The following is a 25,204-nucleotide window of genomic DNA, read 5'->3' as shown; positions in this document are numbered from 1 at the left end:
TTACAGGCCATGTAGGCCACCCTGTTGGGGCGTGATTGCTACAATCAGACCACATTTTGAAGTATTACTTTTCTATTATTTATATCTTTGTTTTTTTTTTACAAAATTGAATTCCTAACAAACAAGTTTGATTAGCCTAGTTGTGAGCAGACAACTCTATGGAATGTTTTTTCAGGGTTTCTTTTGTACTGTTTTAAGTGTGGCACTTTCATCGGGGGTGGGGAGCGAGAGGGGGGTGTTTGGAGAACACCGTTTTATGAAAATAGCAGAAAAAGCATAAACTGGACCGGGTCCTCTTTTGATAGTTCACATCTCCATTGCAACTATGTGTGTCAGACGTTGATTACATTTGAATGATTAATACTAGGATGAACGTGTTCTCCTTTACTCTGGTGGGCATACATCTTCCTTTTGCATCAGAGGCTGCTTTTGGTATTCCCCTAGAACACATGCCATCTTTAGTGTAGTAGAAATGCGGACTGGAGGCTTTGCCATTTCAGTACCTGCTTGCCAGAATAAAGGCAAACAGAGATGCAATGTTTGGCACAAGTTCCCTCGGTTCATCTCAAGTAGGATACCAGAATTAAACCCATTTCATTGTGTTCCAAAGAGGGCAAATCAGCCCCTGAGATTCATTCATGAATCTTTTTTCCTCCAATCCTATATTCTTCCTTTCTACCTCTCCTTTTAATTTGCTTCCATTCTTCTTATCTGTCCATCAACTTTCTTCTGTTAGTCCTCTTGTTCTGTCTCTACTTTCTTCCTTTGATCTTCCTTCTGTTATTCCTGCTGTCCCCCTCCTTTCTTCGACTACTTTTGTTTGATGTTTTCCTCTTATCTCTTTATCTACTTCCTATTGTCATGCCCCCTTCATGTCTTCCTCTTACCTCCTTTTGTTCATACCTTTCCTCTTTCTTTCCCCCTTCCTTTTTGCCTTGCCGTCTGTTTTCCCTTCTTAATTTAGTCCCAACTCCTTCCTTTTTTCTTCTTATTTATTTATTTATTTTGACATTTGTATAGCGCACCTAACCCTAAGGCATTTGGGCGCCTTCCTTATATTATCTTCTCATCTCACCTTCTTCCACCAATCATTGCACTATTGTGTCGCCTTACTTTAATTTATACTTATTTATATGAGAACAGGGATAAATACAATTATACACACATATGAAATAAAGCTATTCATAGTAGGTAAAAGTATATTAAAATCAAATATAATGCACACTTTAACAATCCCAGTAGTATATGCAATGCATTAAAACATGTCTATGTAACAGTGTTTCTCCTTTTTTAAGCTACTTGTAAGTCGTTTTGGACTGCCCATGTTACGTCTATCTCAGATATCTGTTGTACATACATGAAGGCTATCCTATACTCTCTAATACCCTTTTTTCAGAGAATTGATGTAGCACTTTGTTCCCTTAGATTCAGGGCAGAATAAGATAAAAAGTGACACATTTTCATTTATGGTTGGACAGAATGGACAAAAGACGGTTTATAGTGACTTTTTCGACAAAGTTTCGAAATACAAAAGTTTCGACAACAAAGCATTGAAAAAAAAATGGAATGCATTTTTTTTTTAATGGGGGTCCCCCTAAACCCCTGTTTTTTAAAAAAAAAACATTTACTTTACTATACGAAACTAAACTAAACCCTTTAACATAAAAAAAATGCATTCAAATGTTTTTTTCGAAACTTTGTATTCGAAGGTTTTGTGTTTAGAAACTTTTTTTTTCGAAATTATAACTGGATACGCAAAAGACAATGTGGGCTTTTTGTTTATTCCATAGATGCCAAATTTTGACTTACTGGTAATAAATTTAGTCTGAACCGCGTCAAATGAAATATGTCTGTCCTCCTTGGGAGCCAGTTAAAATTTCATGCCATAGGCACTAAGTGTAAAGTGCACTCGATTAGCATGCTTTGTTATTGTACCTAGCCTCTCTACTAATAGCCCATCATTGTTTAAGACTGGAACAAATACATTTTTTATCCCTTCCGAAGAGAAGCGAGATATTTGTATAATTTATCATGTGATCTATGGCTGAGAAGGTTTTCGCAATATAGTGGATCTCCATTGATTGCAAAATGGAAAGGCTTGTGGAATGTTTGCATAACATTTCCTGTGGGCTTGCATAGAAAAAGGTAAAGTACGTATGGAGCTCGTATCGTGTTGCACGTTAAGCCTGGTAAACTCTTATTAATGCATCCAAGCAGTTACTGTTTTCTTCTGGATCAAGGAAACCACAGTTACCAATGTTCATTCTTGTACTTTCGCTTAGGTATCGATTACAGTGTAAAAACAGTGACCGTGGACAACTGTCATGTGGCACTGCAGCTCTGGGACACTGCTGGCCAAGAAAGGTATGTGCAAGGCATCTGGAAATATCCAAAGTTCACTAAAGATGTGACATTTGCTCACAGGTTCTCATGCAGGGATTGTACACAAATTATACCTAGGGTTTATGGTTTTCGGTGTTTATGTTTTGTCATTTTCAGTGGTGTTTTTCCAGTGTTTTCACAAACTTGAAAAATCTGCATATATCAGCGTTAATACATTTTTTTGCTGCAAATAATTGAGCATAGCTGTGTTTCTCCAGTGTATATGAAAAGCATGTATTTATTAACATACATACTTTTAGAGTAGAAGTATCATGGGGTATACAATGTTCTCAATGGCAGGCTATTGAGGGAACTGTCTCACAAAAGAGGTAGCCAATATGCTTCTGCTGAGAAGGCCATCAACGGATGTCAGTGAGATGCTGCCTGTGGAAAGGATGAGGGCAATCTTGTTTACAAAATGATGACCTTTATCAATATCGAGTGCAGGTTCATGATATTTGAGGTCCTGAGTGACAAAGGACGTTCTAAGGACCCTCATTTGTATATATATTGACATCAGTGTGAAATCACAGAAAATTATGTTACAGAAAGTGATAGGAGGCTTTGATACTTGATGGCATCATGGCAAGCAACATTACATGGAATTGTTACGAGTAAACCAAAAAAGCAAACTAAATGTGTGATGTCCAATATTTATCATGTTATGTGGATTTAGACTGCACGCTGCTGCCATTTCTATGGTCTCCATGCATTATAAGAATGATCACTGCTATTATTCATGGAGCAATGGAATGAGTGGGACATTTTGTTTCTAGAGCACAATGTGGACATAATCCATTCTAAAGACTTCTACTTCCAGCGATAAACCACAGTGAGATAATATAATTTGCCTAAGATCACACACTTCAGTTAAGTGGTGATGCAGGGATCGGAGTCCAGTTTGAAACCTAGAATTTTGACCACATATATCTCCAGGCTCTTGTTGGTACAAAGGTCTGTTTATCTTTCCAGAATATTCTGTACACATGTAGATATATATATATATATATATATATCATTGTACAGAAGCTGAGTTGGAGCAGTCTGCTGTATTCCTGTGTTCTGACCACATCGTTGTTTGCAGGAAGTGACTATTAGCACCTAAAACCCGCGGAGCGGAGCAGAGTTGTGAGCTGAGTTGGAGCAGTCTGCTGTATTCCTGTGTTCTGACCACATCGTTGTTTGCAGGAAGTGACTATTAGCACCTAAAACCTGCAGAGCGGAGCGGAGTTGTGAGCTGAGTTGGAGCAGTCTGCTGCAGTCCGCTGCTTACGCGGAGCCGCAGCAGGATGGACCCTGATGTGAGACCGCGCCGAGCTACCCCTACGTGGCTGTCCCCTCCGGGGAAAAAACAAAGAACAAAGTCCGATTCGACCGCGAAATCGACAAGAGAAGGTGCCAGACAAAAGTGCTTTGGGCAGGTCTTACAACCGTCAGCAGCCCGAGTGCATCTGCCTTCGGAGGGAGAGGGAAAGGGGAGTGATTCTGTCTCCGTTAACCCTCACACTCCACCTGTTTCCATGACCGAAATCTCTGATCTTTGGGCTCCCAATTCTTGGCCGGAGAGGCCACAGCATGGGTCCAGCGAGCATAGTGCCATGACCACACCTGGGGGTAGTTCAAACGGGGTCTCACCCCCCCCTGGGAAAATTTAAGACACCCAAGAAAACACAAGCTGACCAAGATGCCGACAAAGAGGTCGACGCGGTCGCATCTACTCCCTCCATACCGTCTGAGTCTGAGCCCCACGCACAGTCCCCAGGGAGACTAAAACTCCCGGACCCAAAGCTCCTTATCTCCGTCGTGAGTTCAGAGTCTGCCGTGAGGCTGGTGGACGCCGCCGAAGAGTGTCTGCAGTTCGCCAGAGATGTGAGGGCAAACGGGGAAAACACGACGGGAGATAAGGCCCCGCACGCAATCAAGACCCATGGTGTGGTGGGGCAAAGGGATACAACTCACCCGAAGGAGGTGACAATGGACCACGAAAGGGGAAACGACTGGGCAAGCACCAGAGAACCAACCCAAGCCAGTGAACCAAGCCAAACCCCGGGGGTCCCCCCTCATGCAAATACAAGTCGGCTGATCGCCGTTACAAATCCAGAAAAAGGAGAAAGAGCTAGGGGGGAAAATCAAAATCCCCCGCTCAGCACTCCGCAAAAGGAAGGCCCACTCGGCAGACCCAAGGCTACTCGGGTAATGGCAATGATTCATACAAACCCTAGTGGATCGTCCCCCATCTTAAAACAAGCTAAAAAAGCAATCAAAAGGTCTAAAAGACGATCAAACGAACGCAAGCGCCTCTTGGAGACGAGCAGCAGCGAAACGGATTCAGACCTAAACATGGACTTAACCAGGGATCAAGAAGCTCAGCTGGGATCTGACGAGGGGTCGGATGTGGCAGTGATAGAAGTGGACTCTGACACTGAAACTGCCGAATTGTCGGTCCCGATAAAGAAACCAAAGAACTCGAACTCGAACGCAGAAAACCTGGAAAAGGGGGGAACTATAAGTCCAACTAACCATACCCTCTTAAACCTAGGAAGAAAGAGGATACTGCAAGACACCAAAAAAACTGCCTACAAAAGAGCGAAGTCCGTCTCAGAGACGATAGACCTAAAGGGTAAAAAAGAACGATCCAAAAGAGAGGCTCTCTCAAAGGGGCTCCCCAACCCCTTAACCCAAAACTCTTTAAAAGCCTTCTTTACACGCCACCGAAAAAGAAATAGTCAAACAGAAGATGAAGTATCGGATGCTGATATGCTGGAAGCCGTAGGGGACCTCCCACAAGCCGCTAATTTGCGCAAACCTGACCTGCATCTAAACCACATCCAGAGTCAGGAGCAGCTAAACGAAAAAGCAAAAACCCAAAAAGATAGGGCAAAGTCACTAAAAATCGATACAACAGAAGAGAGAATGAACAAAGACGAGAGGGGAAACCTGATGGAGCCGCCACTTAGTCACCCCACTACACCTCGAAAGAAACCTGATCAAGAGATGACAAACCTTACAGAAGACCCTAGTACGGGTATAGAGGAGAGTAAGGAACCAGAAAGGCAAAATACCAACGACCCAATCCCTGGGAAAAATCAAGAAGTTGACAGGGAGCAGCGAGTGGCCTGGACTTGACCACACTTGACGCTGGTTTCTCCAACCAAACAAGCCCCAGAGATAAGGGACTCGTCCAAAACCCTCTGGGACCAGGTCCTAGCGAACAAAGGGCGAAGAAACCCAACCATGCTAATCAATAACGGCCACAGTCCGAGCCGAGACTCCCTGTACAGTGACCTTCCGGCAACTACACGAAGAAAAGAGCAAATCTTGGCCTCTCCGAAAAAGAGACGCTTAAGTGAAATAGCGGCAGCAATGCAAAAGGAGTCGCCGAGCAAAAAGCCTGACATGATTGCGATCATGTCCGCTATGACGATCGTGCTGGCCCCATTTTGCAAACTATACGAGGCGATAAAAGAAGAGGTGAAAGACAACACCGCTATTCTATCTAACATGATGACCAAAATGTCCAACGTTGAAAGCTTTATCTCAGCCATAGAAAACCGTGCCATCTCTCCTCATTGCAACTGCGAAAGTAAAATCATTAGACTTGAGAAAAAGATAGAAATTATGGAACAAATAAACAACGAGCTGAGGGTTCAAATAAACAGCCAAAAACCACAATCCCAGGTATCACAGCCGTACCAGAAGGGCACAAGAAACTCCATATCAATGCTGTTTCCGTGGAAAGAGTTACCCATCACAAACAATAACGTAGTCAAAAGGCCTGACGAAATCCAATACCAGACAGTGGATCTAAGTAGCCCACCCAAAGAGGCAAGCCTGCCCAGAGCCCTAACAAACATCACAAAAGACAGGGCAAAGCCGCAAGAAAGGGAAATCCGTAATACTCAATATAGATCGGCAAATGAGGCGTCCTCTCCCAAATCACCGCAAACGGTAGATGAATTTATGGCAAACTCTGACCTGATAAACATGTCGGTCTATGAGGAAAACGAGCAAACTGAGAAAAGCAGAGACACAGAGCAGATCGGGCAAACTGCAGGAGTAGACATACACCCACAGGCCCAAAATGGAGACAACAGAAGGGCGGAAAAGGAAAATGGAAGTAAAGACGCCACAGCGACACCGCAGCAAAATCGGATTGTCGGCGACCCAAAGGAGAGACCTCAGACATCTCCAGACAAGGCAAGCATCGAGCCCAAAACACGCAGAGAAAAAAACAGCCCAGTGAAACAAAGAGCCCAAAGAGGCGTAAGGGGTGACCAAAAAACAAATAAAGACGAGCTAAGTGTGTTCAAGCTAGAGCAAACAAAGCCAGAGAGCGGCCACCTTATTTTGAATAGATCCATGGTTATGAAGATTATGAAGAAAACAACAACTCTAAACAAAATCCGACCGGAAGAAGTGGTGTTAGTGGAACCATACCACAGGGAGAAAAGGGCTAAATCCTGCGTCCACATCAAAGCAATAGGTATAGAGCGGATTGACCAAGTGGCATACGAGGAACTAAAGTTGTTGGGCTTCACTTTGACAGAGATAACAAAATCAAGGGAGTCAGCTTCCCCGAGTAAGAAAAAGGCAGATACCGTCGCTACATCAACACACTATAAATCAAGGACGGAAGAGCTGTACCGCCAAACTCGAAGGCAAGAGGCAGCCAAGAACAACGGACGCCGAAGGGCCTACCACGACCATCGTTGGGATAAGGATTCAAAGAATACCACAAGAAAGAGATATCACGACTCTCCTGCCGAAACCCGGCAGTGCTACAGAAGAGAACAGCGGGACAGGGTGTATAGTCGTGTAGAAGGTAGCCCGCCACGTGGAAGAAAGATGGAGCAACGGAACGAGGTAGACATTGAGCCAAGGAGGAGAGACGAAAAAAGCAGCCCACAAGAGCTCAGAGACGTCGCTACAGCTGCTAATCAAGAACTAGGCCCCTGGAAATGGTTCAGCCAAAAATGGAACAAAAACAGAAAATAGCAACGACCAGGGCCGTTCAGCGTTGGCGATTCAAAACTATGCAGCGATGAGGAGAGGCCAGAAAAGGAGGCCTTCACATTGTGCTTGTGGAACACAAGAGGGCACGCCCACCTGACGAAGGTCGGCGAGACAAACCTGGGGATTTATGACATGATCTATCTCCAAGAGACATGGCTGATGGCCAAACCGGCTTTGGACGGCTATACAGTCGAAATCTCAGCAGCAGTAAGAGGCTTACTAGGCAGACCATCGTCTGGCCTCTTGGTGGCGATTAAATCGGGCCAAGGCCTATCGGCTCCAATCACATGGAAGGAGGCATACGAAGTACTGGTGGTGCTGACTTCATGGCAAAAGACAAGTAACAGAAGTGAAACCAGGCAAATAAGAACAGTAGCAATTGTCAACTGCTACTGGAACCCTCAACGGATGTCCACGAAAATATTCTGTAACAACATGAGAAGCACTATCGACAAACTGTATGAGAACTTTGACCTGATTGACATTATAATATGCGGCGACTTCAACGCAAAATGCTTTGACCCAAGGCCCCTCGGTTCGGCAAGTGAAAAAGTAACCAGGTTAAAAGAAGCAGCTTTCGAGCGAGGTAAAGCCTGGGTACAAGTCATGAAAGCAAGAAATATCCAAGACGTCGCCAATCTTTTTCCTTCACAGGTAAATCTCCCTACATGGGAACGAAATTCGGCAAACGCAACCCTCGACTACATCTTTATCTCAGACGGTCTCATAGCAGACATCACCAGCTTCACAGTCATAAAAACTGAACACAGTGACCATAACCTACTCACCTGTGTATGGCAAGGCAGTAGACAACAAAAAGAAACTTATAGTACGGCGCTCGACCTAAACCCCCAAAGAACAAGGCTGAAGATAAGCGAAGTGGACGTCGCCAAAATCAAGCAAGGTTGGGTCGAAAATGTACACAAAATGCAGGCGTTAAACCGGATGGAACGGCCTAACTATCTGCCTTTGCTATTGGCCTACGAGATGAAGGCTAAAAAGTCCTCCAAGCCACCGGGGGCTGAAAGACATGCCTTTAACAAAGGCCTGGTAGACAAAAGAAAAGAGGTTCGCAATCGAAGAAGAATAGCGAAAAAAACAAACGCTGCTGCCGATTGGGAGATATTGAAGCAAGTATCTAAAGGATACAAAAACTGGTTAAAACAGCAGAGAGCTTACCAACTACAACTAGACGCTGATCTGATGATGTCCAAATTACAGACAAAAAAATCCAGCGATTTTTGGGGCCTCATAAAAGAAATGTCAAACGTCCCTGGCTCAGCTCAGACAAACGCGGTCGCCGAATCAAGCTGAATCACATACCTGACCGCAGAATTTAAGAGTCCAGACAGTAAAGTGTTTCCGGAGACCAAACGGTCGAATTCATCTTGGGTTGATGTATCTGATTCCAGCGACATAGAAGCATCAATCAACAAACTTAAAACATCAAGAGCCCCAGGTCCCGACGGCCTCATGAATATGGACCTCAAGCGGTACTCAAAAAAATGGTCAGAACTGATCAGTGAAATTTTCAAAGAGTGCGGCAGAAAAAAGATGATCCCCAAAACATGGAACAACGCGGTCATTGTCCCGGTGTACAAAAAGGGAGCCCGCAACGAGCCCGTCAGCTACAGACCCATCGCTCTCCTTGACATTATAGGTAAGATCTTTGCAACGCATCTATTGGCCCACTTCAAATCGTGGGAACAAAACAGCCCGTCGAAATACTTCCTACAAACAGGCTTCCAAAAAAACAGGAGTACTACGATCAATATCTTAATCCTCAACATTTTGAAAGCCAAGGTAAAGGAAGGGGCGCCCAGGATCTTTCTAGCCTTTGTGGACCTATCGAAGGCCTTCGATAAGATTGATCGTAACAGGTTATGGTCTAAACTCCATCACTGGCACTGCCCGGACGAGGTGCTGGAGCCAATAAAAGCCCTTCACGAGAAGACGAAAATCAGGGTCAAATTGAATCACCAAGGGACTCTATCTGAAGAGATTGAAGTTCATAGAGGCGTAAAACAGGGTTGTCCATTGGCCCCCGCTCTATTCATTGCATTTTTGGGAGATTACGGCCAGATAGAAAGTAAAATCGGGTCATTCCCCCTTAAAATAGGGAATACAGAGATCCCGCGATTGCTGTATGCAGACAATGTCATACTAATTGACCAAACTCCAGTCGGTCTCCAGCGTAAAATTACAAACCTGGCAAAGTATATTAGCGAAAACAACCTGGAGATCAACGAGTCCAAAACCAAGATTCTGGTCTTCAAAAAAAATAATAAAAGAACTAAACAACACACATGGTTTCTTGAGCACACCGAAATCGAAACTGTTAAAACCTTTAAATACCTAGGTGTTCTGCTGGACTGTTCTGGAGGATACTTGGCTTGGCAAGTAAGAGCTGTGGACAGAAAATATGGCAAATTTTCACTCACGCAGCCATAACCTTCTATAAAACAAAGGTGGTCCTGTCAATAGTATACGGCGCTGAGTCATCTCTGTGCTTACCTCGGCAGCTATGGTCCAAACTAGAGGGTTATGTGTGGAAAACGGTCCTCGGTTTACCCAAATCCACCGCCATGCCAGCAATTAGGCGAGAACTGGGCCTAGTTTCCCTGGCGTCCATGGTGGACCAAAGCGCGATGAGGCTATTTAGAAAAATCATCATGTCTGACACCCTGCAAATATATGAAACCTTGAGGAAAGAAAAAGAGCAAGGTAAATGTACCGCCTTGACCAACTGGGCGAAGAAAAGGGAAAACGATCTAGCCCAAATAGCCTGCTCCGAACAAGACCTGAAGGAAAATCCAGACCGCATCAAGCGCAAAATGGAAGATTGGGATTGGATCACCACAGTGGAAAAGGCGACTAAAAACAAACTTTTATCCAACCTACCGCCCACGTTTAACAAATTAAAGAAGCCACTAAACTACTGCCTAAAATTCCCTGATAAAAAATTGAGAACCTTACTTCTGAAAGCCAAATTGAACCTACTCCCGACATGGGAAATTATGGCCATTCGTGACCCAAAGACCGTCAAGACTTGCCGCCTCTGCAAAGACCAGACTACGATAGAATCTGTCAAACACCTAGTGATCGACTGCCCTACGATCAGGGAAAACAGAATAGCCTACCTGCGCCCTCTGATCGAGAACGCCTGGATCTTGGAGCCCGACGAGTGGTGGGATAGACTAATCGCAGGAGAGAAAACGAGTTGGGCAGTGGCAATGGCCAAGCTAATTGAACTAGCGATGAAAGAAATAAACTCCCAAGGAACTCCAGTGCATCCACAGCAAACAACAGATTCTCTTTCTTCACCCTCCACCGTAAGTCGCAACGCACGAGAGGTGTCTCCGGAGTAAGCATCCGTTGGAGAATAACCTGCGGTGGCGTTGCGTGAAGCCACTCCCTCCATAATCAAACTTTCACAACTTTTGATAAAACTCAGTTTCTTAAAAACTGAGTCAATATTTCAATAAAAAAAAAAATATATATATGTTAAGCAAAAAGAGGACAATTGTAGATTTTTGTCCCCCATCTTGAACAGAAGTCTGAGTGTATCAGAATGGAAATCCGAGTGAGGCTAAATAATCACTTTTGAGTTTTGTAAATGTACTTTCAAAACTTTGGTGCCACAGAATATGTTGATGAGGTCACCAGGTTAAGTCATAGTTTTACACAGGCATTCAAGTAGAGACTAGGGAGGGTTTGCAGTGCCTCAATGCACTGGAGTAGAAAGGACCTTAAAAAAGTAACAATAGTGTGCAACAATGCACTTTGTCGCTGACTCCTTAGACACCCACCGCCCTCTCACCTCTTGTTTGCCTCATCTCAACACGTGTGCGCAACAGAAGCAAAGTGCCTGGGAGAATGGATGCAGATATTGCAAATACAGCATTACATTGTTTTCATTTATAAAAATAGAAAAAGTATTTCTCGGTGGGTGGGAGCGGTTTAGAGGAAGTGCGGCAAATTATTTAATGGCCATTTTTATTTTTCTGGTCATGTCGCAACAATAGCTAAAGGTTGGCTACTATTTATCTAAACAGGATGTAACAGAGATTGTGCAATGCTTGTGTGTGTCTTTTTATGTCACTACATATATTGGAATAGCAGCAAAGACAGCCTCGTGGCACAAATGCATATGCTTCAAAAGTGATGTTAAATCCTTGTTTAGTTGAATAAAAAATATTTTTCAGTAGTCGGGATATTTTGAAGAATTGTGGCAAATTTTGAGATAAGTTTGGGGCGTGGGTGAATTCACGTTCACATAAAAAAGCTCACAATTGCCTACCTGCCCACTGACAAATACTTTATTTTACCAAAAAAAGGTGTGGCATACACTTTTTGGTGTCTGGGCATGTCATAAACAAACCCTACATTTGAAGGAGGGGAGAAAGGGGCACGAATAGAGACACAGAAAAATACATGTTAAATAATTTTTTGCACATACAAATATTTGTCAGTGATCAAGGACTATTTCAAGGAATTTTGGCCAATTTTGAGGTGTGAATCGGTAGCCAGAAAAATGTATTTTAAATTTGTCTACAATTCCTCAAAATAGTCCTATTTACTGCCAAACATTTTTATTGTCTTATTTTTTAGTTTTTCTGGTTACAAAGGAAAATGTTATAACATAGAATGCGCAATATTGCAATGTGACAAGAGAGGAAGCAATGGGAGCAAGCATAGAGACATACTACTGGGTGGTAGTAGGGCCCTTCTCCTATTGAATGCCAAGCCCCCTCTCCAGCCACCTCTTCACCCCCCCCCCCTCGACTACATCCGATCGAAGCTCACACTAAGGGACCACTGGGAGGGGGGGGAGCAGTGCTTTTCGGTTTAAACTGAAGAGGCACTTTTTCACCCGGTGGTGTTTTTCCAGGGTTGATTGGATTCAAATGAAAACCGTGAAGTCTAATTATACCCTATACCATGTGCCCCTGCTCTGCTTCGATGATCTCCGGAATGGTATTGTCTTTTTTATTCATATTCAGAACATTTAGCTGAGCTGTCTAATTACTCATTGGTCATTTTAACAACTTTTATAAAGTAGCTATTTTCTCTACTGCAACATATATCGGATTGTATTTAAGAAATTGTAACACATGCACTGAAACCCTTGTTTTCCAACTGGATCCTTAGATTTGGGGGTTGTCAAGTTCTCTGTCAGCTTAGGTGTGCAGGAAGAGGCCCCGATGATAGGTGGCACGAGTAATCCAAAGACACTTTGGCGCTTAAATAAGTGGTGGTATTTCGCTTACTGGATATCAGCCATTTTCTTTGCTTTGGTCTGCTGGTTGCTAGCACCACTTTGCCCTAATTTCTGTTCCTTTTGTAGTCTTACTTAAAAGTTGGATTTTTTAAATAAATTCTCGGGGCTGAATTTGGAGACACGTTCCTAGCCACTACTAAGTTCTTGAAGAAAGCTATTATAATGATAATGATTTGTTATTTATATAGCGCTGTCACCAACGCGCTTTACACAGAACATATTCACATACAATTGTCACCCAACCATAGTTGCTACTCATTTATAGGCCGCGGAACAACGGAAGGGTGAGTTGGCCATGCTGAAATTGGCGACCTTCAGTCACATTCAGATAAATGATATGTTTTGATATGATGTGGCATTTGTAACGCGCCTATACACGAGTGTTTCAAGGCGCGAGATCAAAGCAGTGAGCAGTTAACCTGTTGAGCTATCTTAGCAGTGTATCATATCTGGGTGCTGACAGTGCCATCAGCTGCATGTTCTCGATTTTGTTAGCAAAGTACCCGAAATACAAGTACTTATAATATGCTCATTTGCAATTAAATCAACACCTCTCACACGAGTGGCAAAGTAGAGTTCATTTGAACTGACATTTTCTGGCAGAATATGCTTCCACCAATTTCTGTTTTAAGTCTTATCATTTAAGGCAGTAAATTAGGTGTGCATGAAGAGAGGATGCACATACAATTCGACCCAACCGAACGCAAGAACGCCAAAACAGGGCGTCCCGATGTAAACATGCTGCCAGGCAAACACAGCTGCGCCTTCAAGAGGAAATAACTGAAATGTGTGATAGCAGCAGGAAGGACGAGGGGAGTAGTTAGTCTATCAGGTGGGGAACAGTGGGATTTGGAGAATCCTCTGCCAGCAAAGGAAACGATACATTTACCCGAAGAAAGGCTTTTCTGATTCATAAAATCAGAGACAAGAGGGTGATGCCCTTAGAAGTGGAAAACAAGATAATAATGAAGTGAGATGTAATAATAATGAAGTGAGATGTAATAATAATGACGTGAGATGTAATAATAATGACGTGAGATGTAATAATAATGAAGTGAGATGTAATAATAATGACGTGAGATGTAATAATAATGAAGTGAGATGTAATAATAATGACGTGAGATGTAGGAAGGGAAGGGAAGGGAAGGTGGCTGAGACATTTCTTAACAAGGAAGTAAGCAGGGTAATCAGTGAGCAAGAAGGGTGTGCCCCAATAAGAGAACAAGCCATTACAAGATTTTTAGAAAAAAGGATTCGGCATAGACGATGCATTAAATGGACATTGATAGCCCAGCAGGCGAGCCTGAACTGCTAGGTCACATCCCTTCTGCACAAGATCACAAGCATCCCCAGACATGTTTCGGCCGTGTTGGGTGTCATCAGTGAGGAGTAGCTTGGGTCTATAGGCCCAGCTGGCACGGGTCCCACATCTGGGAAGAAGGGATGTGACCAAGCAGTTTGGGCTTGCCTGCCCCTATTGGGGTGAGGCACCAAGCCTGATATGCATATGGTATTTACTCCTTTGTAATGGCCTGGCATTCAAAGACAGATTGTCTGGATGATTGCCCAGAGCAATGCCAGAGCTTAAGATTAATTCTAAACCTTCCAGCCATCATCTCACAAACTCAAATGCCCACTTTTAACCTTTGCGCATTTGCTCAACTAAGGGGGGGGGGGTTTCAGCACATTTTACAGGGCATATCCAAAAACGGAATGCACTTTAAAATTCCCTGAAAACAAAAGTACCCCCCAGTGTCTGATTGGAACATGCACAGGGGGGTGTGCATGGCCTCACAGGGCAATTCCCAACTGTGCAATACACTTTGCTTAATTAGAACATCCACGGCAGGAGATGCTGCGTTCCCACTTGCATTTCTATCTGAGAAACTGGGATAGAAATTATTTTTACCCCCTCAAATTGCACAGAGATGGGCCCCTTAAGAGCCCATCACTGTGAAATGCGCTCCCATCACCCACATTGATGCTGGAAACGTGTAATACATTAGTGTCGGAATATCTTTTAGACCACAAAACATTGCTGAGATACCTTCCCAGAAACCTCATTTCGAAATGTGTCAACGAATTCGATGCTATAAAACATTTTCCATTGATCAGATGAAAAATATCAATGACTTATACTGATCATATAATCTTTGAGCTAGTCACACACCCCTCATCACCTCTCCTGGGAAAGGGACTATATGAATGCTCAAATTCATTCCTGTTAAGATGGATTTCCAAAATCAGCCGCGAGGGTTACATTTTCAGAGGCCGCCCTGTTATGGTGAGCAGGGAAGACACTGGGAGGTTAACCAAACCACACTCCGGATGAGGTGGCAGAGCAGTTAAGGCTTAGAGTCATGAAGGGTGCGAGAGAGGTTTAGGGCTACAATGCGCCCACACAGAGAAACAACAATAATTTCAGGTAGACAGGTAAGTATAAAAATACAATTATTTAGTAGGTCTTTAGTTTACACACTAAGCAGATAATAATACCACGTAAATATTGTCACATAAAATACTTATAAAAATAGATATATTCATTCACCCTTAGGAGAGATAGATAGGCATTTGAATCACTGACCAGTGTAATACAGGTATGTAGTCATGTGCATAGAAAAAGATTGTACTCTTCTGAATAATCACAGAAAAGCTCCCCTAACAGTATAAAGTTCAATGATAAGATGGTTTGGGGCCTTGAGCCCAAAAGGCACCACTTGAGAAATATACAACTATTCAGATAGGTTAATATAGAGATTTGCAATGCCAGTGGTTATGATTAATAAAGAGTCCCAAAGTTAAATACAAGTTCAGATTAGCACTCAACCCAATCCAACACATTATGATGGTCCTAGGGAGGGACACTTAACCCAGGTTCCACCACCAAACGACAAGTAAGATTGAGTTTGGGTCAAGACTTTACACCCCTCTTACCCTATAGGAGACAGGGGTGAAAAGCCACAGGTATGTAGACGTATCCCCCTGGCTCAGAGTTCTCCAGATACCACTTGCAGAGAATCCATACGTCGTTGCAGGCTTGTCCTTCTGCCTTGGTTCCTTTCACGAGAGTCAGCTAGACGTCTAAACAGAAGAGATACTTTATTTTGTTGATTTAATTTCTGTAAGTCAAAGTGCTTATATATTGGTTCCGGACAGCTTCCAGTTGAAGACCCAAATTAAAACAGGTCAAAACGTCTGTGAGACAGATGGCAACAGGACACCTCAGGGACATAAAGATGACAAGATCCAACGAAGGTCACCACAGTCAGGTGGTGACAGGTGATCATCCAGCTGGGAACTGTAAGGAACTCATGGTGGCCACAGTAAATACAGACACAAGTGATCACAGTTCAAGGGTCTTTATTGAACTGTAAATGTAGGGTGGAAAAACACCTAACTTAAACCTAAATCTAAGATGGGAACAAGTGTCAACCATCAAATGAAAAATAAGACTGTTTTTGGCGATGTCTTGTCAATGTAAAAAGACCTATACTTTAAAAGAAAACGATTGCCAAATCCTTATAAATAATTACAGAAAGAGTGTGGGATAGGGTTTTCAAAATGAAGAAGAAAGTGTTCACAAATGATAAGCCACCATGTGATTGCCTCGGTCTCCCTTCCCCACGTTTTTAGCACGGGACAAGGTGGGACTTTCGAGCACAGCACACGATCAAGCCTTCCCAGCACGAGCTAACAGTTCCATATCAGCTATCGGGTTCTTTGATGGTTAAATCTCTTTGTAATGAAAAAGTTTCTTGCCTTTGAGGCCTGATGCTCTCAACAAACAAACAAACACAAAGTTCAGTTCTATGAACACCTGTCCAATTTACTTCAATTGTATATAACTTGCATACTTAGAATCTTATGTGAACAATGTTACATTGTCTTGTAATGTCATTTGTAGTTTATTCTGTGTTTCTTTGTACTATTTTGTAACCTTGTAAGCTTTGCACCTTCGTACTGCTGCGCCCTGTTACCTCCGGATTTGGTGCGCATTAGAAATAACTAAACAAACAAACTTTGGGTGATGGCTTCAGTCCTGTGTTCCCTTTATTCTGGGCACAGACCCCTTAGAAGTCGTATTAAACAAATTAACAAGACAGTTCCTTTCTCAGTGAACTTTGGGTGATAACTTCCCACCCCTGGATCTCCCTTGGCTGGGCTCAGACCCCAGCTGACAAGGGGGATACTTTCCTTCCCCTTGTCTTGCAATGTTTCGTGCTTTCACAAATCTTAATGTCTTTTTAAACAGGTTTGCGGTCTTTTCCCTCAGTTGTCGGCTTCCCTCTGCCGTGTTCACTCTCTGCGATTTTTGTGTGTCAGCTTCCATCTGCCGGGCTCACTCCAGCTGACGTTTACCAACAATTCCTCACAGGACTTTTAGACTCTGCCCATTTTCATTAGCATCCCTCTGCTGGGTTCTCTCTTGCCAATCTTCATGTAAAACAGTGCATGTGCTAATTTTCATCATACGGGATACACTTCCCTTCGCTTTCACAATTCTTTGACAGTCAAAGACTTTCGACAGTACAGAGTATTTTACAAGACCTTTGTATGACCACTTTGACTGTTCTTTGCCTCTTCCCAAGGCCTTCTCGCTGTGGTAGTCTTTACCGTTGGGTAATCGGCCAGAGTTTCCTGCTTGAGCACCCACGTGGTGCTGGACTCCTCTGTATCTAGTTTTCCCCCTCCTCCGTTAATAGTATCCTTTTGCTTTTCAAAGTTCAACTTAGCCGTTGGCTAATTTTCATTCAACGCATTTCGGTTTCTTATCAACACTCAACTGAACTCACCGGCTGTGATGAACTGCTTGGCTTTCTTTTGTCTCAGAGTCATGGTTGGTACCACAGAGACAAGTGTCTCTCCCCAGCTTGGCAGTCAGCGGAGGAGTGTCTCGTGTACCATTGACATCTGGTGCAATACACGCTGGCTATTGTTCATGGACTTATCATTCCTTCTGCAGAGGTTTCACAGGCCTTGGTCGAAAAGGGCAAGGTTGACTCTCTCCTTGTAACACTCTTGGTCTGCGTCATCTTTCTTCTCTTGAACTGCCATGCTGAGTTAGCTCTTACATCGTGCTGTCTGCATCGCTCGTAGTGTGCTATTGTGCTCCACCTTTTATCCCTGTGGGGAAGGGAAAGGACCGTCAGTTGTGTGATTCTGATCAATTGCCTGACTTTGCCTGACCCTTGTATTGCGACATGTCAGGTAAACAGCTCTGGTATTAGTCCATTGTCTTTTGTATTGTGCAAAAGTGTTTATGTAAGAAAAGGGGGGGGCAGTGTTTTGAATATCCTATGTGGTAGGATGGGGAATAGGTGTTTAAAGAAGGGAGATACTCCGTCTCACCTGTCGGTGTCCCACTCCTACTCCCCAAGGATCCCCCATCCAGGCAATCCTCCCTCACAGGTCTACCCTCAGGAACTGGATGAAATAGCGATGGCCGTGTCCTAGCCCCCTGGATTACAGATCCCCGGGGACTAGCTGGGGAGCCACCATCAGGTTTCTCACAGAACACAGAAGCAGCCCCAGTACAGCTTCCTTTGTGGAGAGATGGCAGGTGAATTGAGGCACAGGCTGAAGATCTGCTAAGTTCCAAGGCTCTGCTCAAAACTGCAATGGCTGAGAGAGCTGGTTAGTACACCGGTTGCTCTATGGACACGTCTGCATGATCAGCAGGCACAGTGTCACAACCTTATCCCCACCATATGGCAATGGGTCCCTAAAGACTCTATTTGGCCCCCCTCGGATTCCTTGGAGCCAGTCCTGGCGCTGTTGGCATTGGAGGCACACGCTAAGACGGGGTTTCAATGGGCAATGGACAAGCATGGCCTCTCCCTTCAGGACTAATGGGGAACCGTGACTAGCGGTCTAGCATCCATGGCAGGGCCCGCCCCAAAGGCATCTAGGATACCTGCTGGCTATTTAAACCACGCCCGATTTGAGGCACGTGCTTTGCGTTAATCTGCTCTTGCAGCGTGACGTTCACCGGGTCCTGCTCAGCATCCTGGCCTGCACAGACGAGATAAGGAAAGAACCACCGCCATCCTTACCTGCCCAGCGGCATCCTCCATCAACCAAAGTCATCCAACATCCATTGTCTTCCTCCGGCATCATCTTTGAAAAGCAGATGGTGAACAAGACATTGAGTAAGCTACTTACCAGTCCGCCTGGAAGGCCATCGTCTCCAGTACATCGTCCGTCGGCATTGGTTCCGGTGGGCCCATCCTTCCTGGATTCTTTCATGACCTGCAAGACAAACAATAGCACAGGTTAGCCAATTGCAAGGACGCTCGCAGCGCCGCTTGGTGCATCCATCCTACCTCCTCGAACACAGCTCCAGCATTCGTTCTCAGCCTTCAACATCTGCAAGAAAAGGGGAGAAGGTTATTTGGTGCCTTAACCACTATAGACATTGCTCTCATCTTAAAGACTTACCTGAAAAGTGGAGTCGCAGCCGGTCTGGACTCCGGCCCACGCCAGTGAAGAAACTCGGCGGAACGGTGCCATTGACAACGTGCCCCTGCCCAGCGCGGCAGGATGGAGAGCACATCTTTATAGAATTCAAGGTGAGAGACGTCCCCAGGGGAACCGCAAGGGGAACCCGGTAGGTGGGTCGCAAGGGAAGGAATAGCAGCTAAACTTCACCTCCTGTCTTCTAGAACTGATCCTTGACAGCACGAACTTCAGTGAAGGCGCGGTGTCCCAGAGAGCGTTTCGGCCAGTCGAGGGGCGTCCCCGTGGATACAAGGTGAGCATTACACACAGATCCTTGAACAGGGGTCAAGACTGGTTGTCCACACTGGTCCAGGGGTCAAAGCATCAACAAAAACCTTCTTGAGATCAGGACAGAGGAGTAGGGCTTCATCAGGGCAACACTCAAATTGATGCTATCAGCTGCAGTAGTCATCTTCCGGTAGTCAGGTGGCTGCTCTTCTTCATAAAAGTCTTGGCTCGAATGGTGATCTGATGAGTAGTTGCAGGAGTCCTCCTTTTATCCAAGACTCAGGCTGGGAGCAAACCCAAGCCTGCCAATGCTGGATCTGTACCAGTCAAACAGCCAGTGGTTTTCCAATCATGGATAACCACTGGTTAACACATCTGCTCAACAAAAGACTAGGCATCCCAGCTCCCTTTTCTGGCATACACACACAGCGCCCCTTAGCACAAGAATGCCAAAGGTTTTCCTAGGAAAGGAATTACCACATGAGGCATTTCCTGATCTGAGAAGACAGGAAGGTCAACAAACAATATGGCCAACGAACATGCATGCAATATTAAATTTCATGGGACAGCCACCTTAGGGTGTTAGCCACCTTTAGCAGCCATTCATGGTGAATGAAAAAGTACAAAAGTAAAATAACACAGAAACTGTAAATAAATGAACACTCGCACATCCTCAGATCCCTTGAATCCACACCACATGACAACACATGACAACAAGGTCCTTCCAACCTTAAATCAATCCAGGGTCAAGCACTCTTACCCCTGCTTCAATTCATAAATGTTCCCCTCTCACAAGGGACCTTCTGTTCATCTCCACCAAAAAAGGTTTAATGATCTTGCTTCTTAAACCAGGGCAGCTGGACCTGGAAAAACATACAAACTACAGCCACCTGGAAAAACTCACAAACTACTGTCTCCTCAACATCCATCCCTTTCTAGGGAAAATCATTTAAAAGACTGTGGCCCTACAGCAGCGTGGACACATGGATCTACGTGCTCTAGTAAAGGATTACCAATCTGTTTTCAAACCCAAATACAACACCGAAACAGCAACATACCGGTTATCAAGGACACTTTGCAAATTATGGGTAAAGGGCGTTACTTTCTCCTGGTCATTCTCAACCTCTCGGAAACATTCAACACTGTCAACCACACTATACAATTCACAATTCTTGCAACACTATTGGGTTTGCACACTCCATGCTCGACTGGCTGGGAGGGACTTTGATTTTAATCAAAAATATTCTACAGTAGCTTTAACAGGTGGGGGAATCTATCCACTTGTCCACCTGTGATTGGAGCTTCTCTGCTACCACAGCAGAATGCAGCCAGACCAGGCTTTCACCTTACTTGGATATTTGAAGGCATCATGAAGTACGATACAGACAAGAGATATCAAGTTGAACAAAAGAATATTTATTAATTTAAATGTCAGGATGGTTGAAGGCCTAACTTGCCCTATGCTAAGGTGGGATTTCCCTACAAGAATGAAACTAAGGAAAGTCCGAGTCAAAGAGTTCAACTTAAAAGTCTGTCTGTGTCCAAAACCTACCTTACCTTGCCGTCACAACTACAATAAACCAATATCTACGGATGTACAAAGTCAAAAGAAACGTGTTCAAAAGAAAAGTGTTCAACAAAAAGTTGTTAGCTTCTTCCAGCGTGCAGCTTTCTTTCAGCTCCCTTCCTCAAGTATAAAACAGTTCCACAAAAGTCTCAAGGTTTTCTTTTCCCAAGTTCAAGAATATATAGTTTTGGAATAATTCTCGTGGTTCCCTTCCCCAAGGTCTAAACGTCACAGTTCAAAGCACAAAAGAAAGAAGAGTCATGAAGTTTCAGAATTCCCTTCTCCAAGACTTGTATTTCAGCATAGTTCACAACACAAAAGAAAGGGTAATCCAGTCTCAGAGTTCCCTGTCTTCGTTATCCCCGTTTTGGTCCAGGCAGATTCACTTCCTTTCTTCATATATTAATTCAGTTAATTTCCCAACTTTCAGTCATTTACTTAACCTTGAAAGTTAAGTGATTTCCAAAATGCAATATGCAGTGATTTTGAATGATTGCACGGTTCCATTCACTGCTAAATTCAACAAGTGATATTTTCTGTTTAATTGCAAAGCTCGTATTCAAGTTGGTCTTCTCTGGGCATTGATTGGGCTTACACTCTTGTTTTCATTCAGCCAGCTATGAAATATTTATACCTTCCACTTTAAGAAGAACTTCCCAATACTCTGAGACTTTGGAAACTATTCTGCTTTAAGAGACGTGACTACTCTGATACAAAGTATTTCTGGTTCTTTGAAGTTCAACAATGAAAAAGGCCTAGGAGACATACATAAATGTGCTTTGGTAATGCATACGACCACTCCGCTGCTAGCTACTAAGTATTTCAGCAAAATGGAAATGTCAATTCACTCAGGCTTCGCGCACCAGTTTTCTTATGCTACCGAAACTCACTGGTCTCTATAGTGGCTCTCCTCGCATCGTGGAGCACATGATATGCAGCTTCTGCTGCTTGGGGTCCAATCGTTGCTCCTTTGAGACCCCTGGGCTGGCTTCTCGGCAACGGGGAACAAGCACTTTACTTGAAAGAGAAAGGGGCAGCCTTTCCCCCCGGCTCCCTTATCTGCTGCCAGTCTGTTCCAATGAGCTCTTGCTCCCACGCCAGGTTGTCTCAGGTCACCTCTCCAGGCAGTCCTCAGTGGTGTTAGTGTGTGATGTCCATTACTCTCAGTTGCCTCTTCCTCGTCTCATTACCGTCAAGTGACCCATATGGGGAATTGAAGGGAGCCGACTTAAAATAATCCATAGAGGTCGGGGCAGGGTTAGGTGAGTCTTTATTAGGTAAAGTGGGATACCATGACTCGCATCCCACTCTCAATCCTCTAGGACTCAACAGCCAGGTGATCCTCCCTCGCTTCTCCACCCAGAATACTCTCAGGTTTTCCACACATATGGAGAGGCCTGGTATTTTTTTGGAGTCCTTCTGTCACCTGCACCTTATCCAGCTATCCCGCTTTCCATTTAAAGGGAGTACTGACTTATAAGAATTGGCAAAACTGAACATCTCTCATATTCCTTTATTCCCTCCATTATATCTGTCCGGTTGCTTTTGACATTTATCCAAAAGAATGTACTTTGTTAAGATTATAGTCTTTATGTGATGCTCCGTTTTTTGTTTGACTGCATGTGCCACAGTTAGATGGAATTTGAATGTTTATTTATTTTATTTATTTGCATTTTTTTTTTTAAAGCGCTCACACAGCCCGGGGGCATCGAGGCGCTGTTACAGAATTTTTGTTGTTGTCTTGGTTGCATATTTATAACACGCTTAAATACACAAAGGTGGTTTCTGGGCGCGGACCCGGGGATCGAGTCTGTGTTGCATTGTGACGTCTTGCTTCCGAGGCAAGCGCGTCGCCACAGATCTATCCTCCCTGGACAATGTTAATATATGCGACACTTAGAATTGTGAACATTAGCCTGCGTTGCATCTAGATAGGACTGTGTATGTTGCATGTGCCACACTTAAATGGAATTCAAATGTTAGCATGCCCCGCACGTAGATGGAATTATGAAGGCCAGCAAATGCCACACTTAGACAGAACTGTGAACTTCAGGCGGCGTCACATCGAGACAGGATTGTGAATGTTAGCATGTGCCACCCTTAGATGGAATTATGAAGGCCAGCAAATGCCACACTTAAATGGAACTGTGAATGTCAGCATGTGCCACACTTAAGATATAATTGTGAACATTAGCCTGTGCCGCATTTAAATGGGACTGCGAAGAATAGCAAGGGCCACAGTTAGATTGAATTATGAGGGCTAGCAAGTGCCACACTTAGACAGAATTGTGAATTGTAGCAGGTTAAAATGTTATATAACCCACTAACCAAAAAGCTCAAACTTTCTACAAACTTATCTCACTAAAAAACTCACACAACCATCTCTCGCACAACAAGCCGCACGCACTTCAGCACACCTCAACAACACATAAGCCGGACCAACAGCACACGAGGACTGACATCGATCCGATGCTCGCACCAAAGCTCAGCACCCGCTATATACCGAGTTGAAGCTGCCAACAGAACACCACTCTTCTCACTATCCTACTCCCTCTTCACCTTACTAGCCCATCCCACCTTCTCGTTTACAGATCCGCCAGAGCGCCTGGGGACCAACTCCGTTGGTGACGGTGCGCGGTACAAATACCTTTAACATTTAACATTTAACATATAGCACTGAGCTAGGTTGCTGCTCATGTACCTTAAATAATGGAGAATCTCATCTGAGCAGAGAAACCATATTATCTGGTATCTAGAAAAGCCAAGCCCCTGTTAAAGTGCCTTTCTCCTATGTTCTAAGCCACGTGATGCGTTCCAATGGAGAGGGGGCAGAAGGCAACCCTACCTAGTGCCAATTTGTATTGAGAAGTGTTCTGAAATAGCGCTGGTGATTCAGAACCTAGATACAGAATTAGTATTTAACTGGCTGAACATGGACAAAAAGTATTGCCCCATGTCGATACTTTTAAGAAGCTTGAATAGAAAAGGCTGTTCCAATGAGATGAATGTCTATTTGTCATCTAACATGGCTTCCCCTTCCGAGATATAAGGTTTAACATGATGGAGGAGAACAAAAGGTCTTCCTAAATTGTATGTCATTCATCATCCAGCTATGAAACCTGCTTGATCCACTGATGGCAAACCTGGGCATCAAGAGGAGCAATTTTTTGGAGTTGACTTTATCCAAGATCTGAGTCTCAGTGGTAGTTAAATAGAGTAGCTGGCACATGGAACATTCATCTCCAACTCTTCAGTTTTGAACTATAATCTTAACCAATTTATATCACTGATAGGGAAAGTGTCCTACCCACATTGACTCACTGTACATGGCTACTGGCTGTGTGGGTTGTAGAGCAATGAGGGTTTTATAGAATTTAATCGTGAGGTGATCCGGCTCCCTTGCCTTTGTGACAGTAAATCGCTGTTAGTCACCGTGTTCATTTATCATTAATTAAGGTGTTAATGACTTCACTAGCTGAACTTTTCCAAACTTTCCAGACTGTTCCCTGCATGCTATGCAGCAGTCTGAGAGTTATCTTGGCGTAAACTCAAGGCGTATAGTTCACATAGTAGTTCTTACATTTGATATCGGACTTGTCCTCTTGAAGAGCTTCTGTGAGGTCCTGCAGCCTTCACCCCTGAATAAAAGGCTGAGCATATCCACTTCTCTTTAACTACAGGGCAATTCCATTGAAGCAAGAAACTTCACCTCACAGTTCTCCACCAAGTGGATTTCACCTGAAGCTTCCTAATAGCTTCAGGATTTTTTTAGCTCACTTCATTGGATTTAAGTTCCCAGATTATTCTAACTTGGTTTCTAACCTGCTCAAATCATGTCTGAGTTCCCAGGACCCTGCTGCGTGGGATATTCATATAGCCTGTATATACTTTTTCACAGTTTCAAGGGTGAACTGGAGCTACACCACTGAACACTCACATTCTTTGATTTTTAATAATAGTCATTTATTTAGTTGAGAAGTCTTAAACACAAGAACTGTGACACAATCCCCAATCGTATCTTTGTACCTACTGTTATTGTACCATCAACCTGATGGCATCAGCGATGCCATAATTAAGCAAACCGTTTTTAAAGGAAGCTGTGTGCGAGTATAGGTTTCTCCTGCGCTGGCTGCAACTTTCAGCCAGTCACATTTTCAATCCACCATCTTAAACTAATAAAGTTGTTTTATGATTTGCATATTTGAATCTTGATGCCAATGTTAGTATTTTGCAGA

General features: G+C 43.8%; 1 protein-coding gene across 1 annotated transcript in view; it reads left to right on the top strand.

Moving 5' to 3' along the window:
- CRACR2A (calcium release activated channel regulator 2A) overlaps window positions 1–25,204 on the top strand; it is a 957,312-nt gene that overhangs the window by 867,480 nt on the left and 64,628 nt on the right. Inside the window, exon 14 of the mRNA XM_069628295.1 lies at window positions 2,283–2,364. Within this exon, the coding sequence (XP_069484396.1) occupies window positions 2,283–2,364 (82 nt within the window). The remainder of the gene's footprint in view (window positions 1–2,282; window positions 2,365–25,204) is intronic.

The sequence above is a fragment of the Ambystoma mexicanum genome, chromosome 12 (assembly GCF_040938575.1).
Source record: "Ambystoma mexicanum isolate Mex_15411 chromosome 12, UKY_AmexF1_1, whole genome shotgun sequence".
In the NCBI taxonomy this organism is placed as follows: Eukaryota; Metazoa; Chordata; class Amphibia; order Caudata; family Ambystomatidae; genus Ambystoma; species Ambystoma mexicanum.
The sequence above is the reverse complement of the archived record's forward strand: the minus strand, read 5'-3'. Positions and strand labels throughout refer to the sequence as shown.